The following is a 9,340-nucleotide window of genomic DNA, read 5'->3' as shown; positions in this document are numbered from 1 at the left end:
AGAGTTTTATATTTACTTGCTGTTGGTGTGTTGAAAGGGGAACAAAAATAGTAGGGTCTTAGCCTTGGGTTAAATCCCTAAAAACAGATCCTGATGTGAAGATTTGCATAAAGTGATTTATTATGAAGTGCTTACAGGAGAAATCACTATGGAAATGGTGGAAGAGGGAAAGGGAAAGAAGGCAAGCCAAATCTGGGTGCTATATCTAGAGTGCAATATTGTGGAGCAGTATTTCCCAAGGGAGAGTCACTTTGGCTGTTTCCTCCAGAGGAACTCTGAAAATAAGTTGGCTTATACCACAGAGTTTTCTCAATCAGGGAGTGGAGTATTTACCAGTTGGTAAGATCTGACCTGGAATTTCCAACTCTCCTTTGTTGGAGAAGCAAAGCAAGTCCTAGCAGCCCTGAGGCAGCCCTCTGACAGACACGGGTATTGACTGGTGGGGGATAGAAACCACACTGGGCATGTGCATGATAATGATGGAAGGATCCAGAGAGAGATGGTAGGACCGACGGTCTCTGATACAGATGTCAAAAAAGGCAACAGGTATCCTGAAGATAGGAATAGACAGGCAGGGGTTGGGGTCATATGCATTTCATATTAGCCATTTCATAAAAATAACGTGAAGAAAGAACTTTGTATCAAAACTTTATTTATTAAACAAAAAATGCACCATTGGAATAACATTTCTATAAAAAAATGAATATGAGACTGTTCTACAGTGATTACAAAACCCCTTTTTCCTCATGTAGTAGTATACAAGATCGTGTGTAGAAACAGTCATTGTTTTAAACTGTAAGCAAGTTCCCTTTCTCATAGAACAAGATTTACACTTAAATATTGCAATCACTAGTCTAATTTGGTTAACAATGCTAGAGTCTGACAATTTCAAGAAACTCTTTGTAAACTCAAAATACCTTTTTTTTTTTTTTTCTCCTTAAGGCATTTTGTAGCAACAAAAAATTTCTTTTTCCACTAAGGCTAGTTAAAGCTGTAGTATACCCATTTCTACCAAATAAACCTACCACTAGCCTACTAACAATTTGTTTGCATTGCAAAGCCCTTTGAGAGAAGGAGTAGCATTGATCTGTAAAATGCTATCAGAATATGGTAGGTTTGGTATGATCTTGTTTGAATGATCCTGGAAAGGGAGAAGGCGGCAATTATGATGATTCAGTGGAGGCTTTGCCTGGGTGTCTCCTCATACTCAGCAGTGGACAATTCATTTCCAAAGCAGTCCCTCTGAGATATGGAACACTGCAGCTTTAACAGCCATATCTAGATTCCCAACCAGACCTCCCTTTGTATCATAAATTATCCAAAAAGAAGCCACTCTAAATAATAAATTAAATATTACTTATAAAAAGTACACCCCGTACCCACCCACCCAGCCCCCAAACAAGCTGACAATTCACAAAGTTCAGAATTGCCAGGTTTACCCTACGAGAATAAAAAACAGCATTTCTCCTCCTCCCTAACATTCCTTTCTCGCATCTGAGAACACACTTTCAGCACACAGTGGGATCCCTTGGCCCATGCATCCATGTTTGCGACATCATGTAGAGTTTTGTTGTTGCTCTCCAACCAACAAAAAAATCACAGGATGACAATGTACAGAGGCTCTCTACCGAGAGCAGGAGAAGAAATCCTTCCGAGAGTGCAACTAGAAGCCCACCAAGTGAATGTTATCCAAAGGTGGCAACAGAGAGGCCAGATGTGGGCGTGACATTTGCACTCTGGTACAACCCCACTGACCAGGACAGACTCAGGCATTTCTTTTCAGAATCAGTACCTTTGGGAAGCAGGTGTTTGGATGGAAGGTTATTCTGAGGCATGAGAGTGCAGATCTTCTAATACAATGGAGTATCATGCAAAACATCTATGATTTTTCCAAACTCTGATTCAGTTTGAAACATTGGAATCTAGTGAAAAGCGTTTTGTACACTATTAAAATGATTTGTGAAAGTTACCAGAGAAATACCAATTATGAGTAAAATGTTGCTTCGAAAGTAATTTTACAAAAGAGATTATAGACAACTGCCCTGCAGCTCTGGAAATGTGTGGGTTCAGTATTGGGCATATGGGTTATAAACTGGCTAGGATGCCAACCTCTGATCTTAGGGGTGGTCTGCAGTCGGATGAAGTAAACTGGTTGAGAAAAGAGAGAAACTTTGTTCTGCATTGATTTTAAAGTTTCAATGATTTTTTTTTTTAGAAATACTATAAAACTAAGGAATTTTTCCCATTTCCCCCCCCATTCACATGAACTAGAAATGGAACTTCTAAGACTATAAGAAGTCTGAGTCTAAAACACAATTTTATCTCAAAGGTAAGGTGCTCTCTTTAGAAGTGACCTTTTGGGGTTAGAATTACAGCAGCCACATAGGAGATTTTATTAAATTTGGAGATAATCTTAAGATCTCCCTTTCAACAAAGTCAATAGACAAGCATATCAAAAGAGTAACTAAGAATGAGCAACGATCTTTGAGCATAGACTCTAAACACTTCCAGAAAGACCTGTACTTAGATTCTTCACTGGAAAAGCCAGTGAGTGTCAGACTTTACAGTTTCCAACTGTTGTCTGGAATGAGCTCTTATTTTATAGCCCTGGCCTATGCAGAAGACTAAGACATATTCGTCATTTTGAATTACCCTTATTTTGAAAAAAAATGATGTTATACCCAATTCCTCATGGGAAGCCTTAATAAATTCACCTCTTATATACCCAGTTTGATATTTTTTCCCCAGATGGTTCAATTGTGTATGCATTTTATAATACCCAAATGTAAATTTCCATTATTTAAATATTCTAGAAGCTTATAGCTCTGTTCTGCAAAGACGTAGTAGCTATGACTGGTTTCTTATTGAATGTGAGTCAAAAAGAAATATTGACCTTTTGGCTACAGCATCCTCCAAATATGCTTTATGCATTTTGAGCTATCTGCATTTGGGGTAGTTTAGCAAATGCAGAAATTTCTAGAGGAAAGAAAGTAGCTTTGTTATAAGTATGAAATATAAGAGAAAAATACTGAACTTTTTCAAGAGGAGGCTTCTTGCCTGACAATTCAGCATAGTGCAGGGGAGGCCTGAGCATGCCCTGCCAAGTTTTATTTTCTTCTCTTCCAGGGAGAAATGACTCCTGGTGACAGAACTGCTGGTTGGCTGACAAGCATTGCCCCATGGGAGTCAGAGAGATTTATGAGCTTAAAGAGCCTGCTATGTCATGAACTAGACTTGGAGTGGGAAAAAAAATGAAGGCTATCTTGCAGTATTTACAGGTTTCTTCTTGTCAAGAGATCCAGAGCCTTAGAAATTAAAAAGTTACCTGTAAACTTGGGCAGGCAGTTGTACATACATGTGAACTATTTGAGAAGATGGGCAGAAGAGTGGTACAGAGTTGCAGTAAAGTCATTTCATATTAAAACCATCGGGTAAAATCTCCCAAGAGTCTTTTGTGATTCTACTATATATTCACTGCATATATAGCTAAGACTTATTAGCATTGCCAATTACTAAAATAAACTATTATATTTGTTTAATGAGGAAAGTTTCAAGAGCATGCATTAGAAAGTTTCAGAACCATCCACTGAAAACAATGTATATTTTCATATTTTTAAAAAATAATTTTGTGAAAATGCTAATTCTGATGGTCCAGACACAGTCTAGAGCTTGCAGATGTGACTCAACCCCTGAAATCAGAGATTTGCAGCTCATTCCAAAAGTGAACACTCAAGGATGACCTTCCTTGGATGGCAAATGCCTTCAGAGAATGTTCCTCGTTTCTGAGAATTAGAATGGGGAAGTCATTCTAGGACCTTGAAGAGGTAAGACTAGACTAATGAACATTTTCTTTTCTGAAGTAATGGATTATTTCTGAAAGACTTACTATTATGTTATGAAACACCTTGTTCCAGGTCAGTGGAGGGTTGTTTACCTAAGCGCTTAAATGTTGGACAAGAGTTATCTGCCCCATAGGATAACATCATATAGTTCTTCAGAAGGACCTCAAGAAAATTGAACAAGCACTCTTGTTGAAGGAGCAATTTCACAAATGGACCAGACTTTCTAATGAACCATTTGAACAAGCCCTCTCTTTGACATCAGATTTCCTTCCCGACATAAAACTGTAAAAAAATAATCTGAATTATTACTTCTGTTACAGTGCCATTTTGCTCAAAATATTTCATTCAGGGATTCATATATAATTACCCACCTAATAAAAAGAGCTATTAGGTTGTAAAGATCCTATCCCTTCCATGCTCTTTTAAAATTATGACCTACTCAAGCTTGAAATCAAAGGCAGAGCTGAAAGGAATAATTCAGCCGAAACCCTCTTACTGGGTTTTCAAGTTGCCTAACTGATAAATATGCAAACTAGCTTCCTTTTGGCGATTCAGCTGCATAAATGGATTAACTCCAAATGCGGCTGAAAATTCAGAAACTAAAAGGATGCACAGAAAACGTTTTTCATTTCACCTAGTTGCAAGCTGTAGATAAACATGGCGATAGAAGTTTAAGATTCTATGAAGATGCAGTTTTGAAGAGCATCCACTGAGTTTAGGATGTGTCAGAAATATCAAGTGGTGCCTTCTCTTCTCCTATCTGACTCTGGGCAGGCATGGTGCAGAAGGTTTCCTTGTCAAGGCTTGGCAGTTGCCACTTACCAACACCACCTGCTCAGAGTCAGGGAACACGATCTTGGTAGAAGTGACATTGCTCATGAGAAGGGACAATTTGAAACTGCCTTCCACGTTCCCTCCTTTCCTTGGGATGGGGCCTGTGCTCAGGGGATCATGTGGGTCAGGAGGTTATGGGATGTGTGGATCCAGCCACCTCATCAGGGCTGGTTGCCAAGGAAAACTCAGGGAGGGATGGGATGGGGTGGGGTGTCCCTTCCAGCCTGACTCCTGAGGGAGACAGCCTTGGTGAAGCTTTGAAATATCATCACAGTGTGGTATGGCAAAGAAGCCACCCAAATCGAGACGTCCTATTACAAGCTTAAGCATGTGTCCTAGAAGATTGCATATTGTATCCTCTTTTCAGGAAATGGAATGGTTGCTGGCAGGATGCCAACTTACTTGCAGATTTTCAAATATTCCTGTTCTCTAGACATAAATGTTACCAAGGGTGGACTTATACATAGTTGCTAAAATGGGTGAATTTTACAGCCACCAGCTGACCTCCACCACTTGTGCAAGAATGATGGAGTTACAGAACATAAGGGTTCACTGCCTCTTGTTTGTTTACTTGTTTACTTTTTTTGTGCTGTCAGGAAAACATCCAATCCTTTGGTGCTCTGTAGTGAGAAAATCCCCATGGGTGCTTTGTACTTTAAGGTTGACAACAAAATAGTGAGCGTGCACTGGTTTGCCACGGCATGGTACAGGCTTCAAGAATGCACTTGAATTTTGTAAGACTAGACCTACGTATACAAGAAAATGACAGGCCTCGATGAAGGAAAACATAAGCATTTGTGGTGACAGTGTGTGGTCACTGCAGTGGCAAAGACCCAGGACTATTCTAGCAGCTTCAGCTTTGACACTGCAGTGAAGGTGTATCTTTGCTTTTGTTGTGGGACCCCAGAGTCATCACTTTGAAACTCCTGATGCCTCTGAAAGAAGGGATGCTTATTCCTTCTGAACTGCTTCAGGATCTTCCAGAACTGAGTGGTCTTGGTGGTTGACCTGTACACTGGTGAAAGTTCTTGGACACAGGTGTGCTGTTTATGGATAATTAGTAATGCTGCCAAGGTCCCGGAAAATTCACCTCATCAATTTCAGTGGTGCGTGTTAAAAGGCTGAGCCTGTGATAGCATTAAGTTGCTTCATTAGCCCTTCCAAACTCGCCATTTGTTCACTCAAATCATCCTGTTCATACACCTACAGAGAGAGTGAGAGCAAAGAATTAGTGCAGGTGAATATCAATGCATTTCTTTTGCTAAGGCAGGGCCCTGTATTTGGTTCCCTGTGTATTCTTGGGCATGGCATGTTGGTCCATAGCCAGGGGCTGCACTCAGTACATAATTGTTGAATGTAGGTAGACAGGAAGTATTGTATACTCTTTCATCAACTTCATCCTTATGGGGAGGAAAAGGCTTTAGTGTCAAAAACATCTTGTTTTGGGAGTTCATGTTGTGGCTCAGCAGGTTTAGAACCTGACTAGTATTGACGAGGCTGCATGTTTAATCCCTGGCCTCCCTCAGTGGGTTAAGGATCTGGCCTTGCCACAAACTGGCCTTGTCATAGGAAGATGTGGTTCAGATCTGGCGTTGCTACGGCTGTGGAGGAGGTGCTATTAAAATTAATCTTACCTATTTATTTTTACATCATTTAATATGGCTCCTATGCAATTTTAAATGATACATGTGGTTCATATATTTCTATAGGGTCATGATTGATTATCTATTTATCTATTTTGCTTTTTAGAGCTGCACTTGTGGCATATGGAAGTTCCAAGGTAGGGGTCAAATCAGAGCTACAGCTGCTGGCCTACACCACAGTGACAGCAACATGGGATCCAAGCTGCATCTGCGACCTCCACACAGCTCAGAGCAACTCCAGATCCTTAAGCCACTGAGAGAGGCCAGGGATTGAACCTGCATCCTCATGGATATTAGTCAGGTTCTTAATCCGCTGAGCACAATAGGAACTCCCTGACATAATTCCTTAGGAGATGAGATATAATACCTGAATTTAGGAATTTGAGCTGACTTGAGGTATGGCCAACAGTTCTGATACCAAATAATTATTGCAGTAAACAGCTGTATCCTGACAAAGCAATGCATTAGATTCTTATAAATTTGAATCTTTCTTTTCCTTTGTATACAAAAAAGGACATTGATTATATGACATATTTCTGCTAATCATTCACACACATAACACATATCCAGATTGTTTGGTTTCCAAGTAGTTAAAATACTTTGTTTGGAATACTGAAAACAAAAAAGTTAAGGAAAATTTTACTGTTCATTCAAGTGAGATAATTCTAATCTGTTCTTTCCATCTCTTTTTCTCCTTCTAGTCCTTCAATTTTTCAAGGCATCTTATATATTAATTCCTTAGCTGCCTTCTAAATGTTTTCTCTTGAATTGTATTCAGAAACACTCTAGAGTTTTCTTAATTGCTGTCTTTAGGCAAAGTCTTTTAAAATCTCTTTAAAGTTGCATTTTTGGGGGAGCTGTTTGTTCTCTCAAAATTTGAATTTTTTTGGTCTTTATTTATTGTCCTTCTGAGTCTTCTAATTTGATTACTTTCTAGCTTATTCCCTTAGTTGGTAAACTTCTTCTCTCATTAAACTTTCCCCTCTTATTTTTTACTTATATTAGTTCCTCTTCTTTTTTTTTCTTTTTATATCCCTTCCTTTGTTTCTTACTGTTGTATTTCCCTCTTTTTAATTCCATATTTCTAGGCCATTTTATGATTTTAAAAGTGACATGTACGATAACTTCAGAACACTCCTCAATGTATAGCCTTTTTTACCATTGTTTTATTTTAAGGAATAATTATATAGTTTTATTTCCCAGTATGCTAAAGTGGTTCATCCCACTGTATATATATGTATGTAAAGTCAATATTTTGTTGCTATCTTCTTATATTTCTAAGATTGCTTTTACGTACTACTAGTAATTTTTTTTTTCTTTACAGACACACCCATGACATATGAAAGTTCCCAGGCCAGGGACTGAATCTGAGCTGCAGCTGTAACCTATACACTACACCCACTGTGCCACAGTGGGAACTCCCAGTGATTTTTTTAAAAATATACATAAACCCCTGATATAATTTTTTTTTCCCTAAAGTTTTTTCTCTTCATAGTGAAGTGCAGGAAAACAGAACAACGACAACAAAAAAACAATAAGAACATCAAGGGCTTGGGGTTAATGGGACATGCTGAAGGGTTTAGATTGAACTGCTCAGCGGTACACCATTTGATGGGGCATGAATTTCAAGGCTGGGCTTACGTTGGCTGGATCCTCTGTTGGTTTGTGGCTCTCCTCAGATACTTCAGGGGCTGTTGGCACAGATACAGGAAGCAAAGGAGATCTTGCCTTTCCAGCCAACCCAAGAGAGGCTGTTTTAACATGAGTCTTGGAAAGAGTAGGCCCTAAAATAGAAAACACAGAGTAATGAAAATACAGTATAAAACATTCTGAGTAACAATCTCTCAAGTGTGTAAGCCAAATCCAGGGAGCTGGCATTGATCATTGTTAATTCTGTTGTATAGAGATGAATTCTGACACAATGAATGGGTTCATTTTATTTCTACTGAATCAAAGACCAATTCTGATCAGGTCTCTCCAGATGAAGCTCTACTAGTTGTGCATAATTTCAAGTGGATTTCATATCTTGTTGTGAAAGTTTGCCTGGGAACTCAAGACTATTCATCACACCTTATAAAGTGTCAGGTGAGTTATTTTGGTGCCAGTCTCAGCTTTGGAGACTGGAAAGCCCTGTGCTAAACCACCTAAGCCATAAATGCTAAACTCTTTAACAGTACCAAGGACAGTTGTGCAGTTAAAAGAGATGGTCGCTCTAGTCTGCAGATGAGTATTAGATGTTACAGTTCAAAAGAGTCCTTTACGGCTCACCTGATAGAATTTCATTACTTATTTTCTTTTGGAAAAGAAAAAAAAAGTATGATTCTGTCCTATAAGTGTAGTTTCTCTCAATAAAAATCTTTCTAATGATTATAAAAATCATTTGAATAACTGCTGAGTTTCTACTGAATGATATTTTTTTTCTTCTTTTTAGGGCCATACCTGCAGCATATGAAAGTTCCCAAGCTAGAAGTCATATTGGAGCTGTAGCTGCTGGCCTACTCTACAGCCTTAGCAATGCTGGATCCAAGCCACATCTATGACATACACTGCAGCTTGGGGCAATGCTGGATCCTTAACCCACTGAGCCAGGCAAGGGATCAAACCCATATCCTCATGGACACTCTGCCAGGTTTTAACCCACTGAGCCACGACGGGAACTCCCTAAATGACATTTCTGTCTGTTATAAACAATGTCTACCTTTTCTTTCAGGGGCTAAAATTTGCTTTGTAAATTATGCTTAGCTTATAGCAGTAATATAACTTTGTCCCTACAGTATAAATTAAAAAGTTTATAAAGGCATATTAAATCAGCCAGTATACCTCATATACTTAGGGACCTTGTCATTCTTAGTATTATAAGCAAGTCCTCAGCATAGAAGGTATTGAAGCCATCAAAAAAGTTTACCTCAGTTCTCTTTTATTACCAGTGATGACATTTAAATTCTAATCCCAACAGCATACTATATATTTTAGGGACAAAAAATTATTTTGACCATACTTGTGAGAACATAATTCTAGTCA

General features: G+C 38.8%; 1 protein-coding gene across 5 annotated transcripts in view; it reads right to left on the bottom strand.

The window, feature by feature from the left end:
• Positions 1-635: 635 nt before the first annotated feature.
• The window catches only part of DCC (DCC netrin 1 receptor), a 1,237,100-nt gene continuing 1,228,395 nt past the window's right edge, over positions 636-9,340 (bottom strand). For all 5 annotated transcript variants that reach the window (XM_021073456.2, XM_021073460.2, XM_021073463.2 and 2 more), the window contains 2 exons: positions 7,961-8,103; positions 636-5,879 (listed from right to left, as the gene is read on the bottom strand). In XM_021073456.2, coding sequence (XP_020929115.2) covers positions 5,790-5,879; positions 7,961-8,103 — 233 coding nt within the window. In that variant the 3' untranslated portion in view covers positions 636-5,789. The remainder of the gene's footprint in view (positions 5,880-7,960; positions 8,104-9,340) is intronic.

This window comes from Sus scrofa, chromosome 1, assembly GCF_054392235.1.
Source record: "Sus scrofa isolate SSC_HxYL_T2T_F1_AM1 chromosome 1, Sscrofa_HxYL_maternal_Yorkshire_Landrace_v2.0, whole genome shotgun sequence".
Classification (NCBI taxonomy): domain Eukaryota; kingdom Metazoa; phylum Chordata; class Mammalia; order Artiodactyla; family Suidae; genus Sus; species Sus scrofa.
Note: the sequence above shows the minus strand (reverse complement) of the source record. Positions and strands in the feature narration are given on the sequence as shown.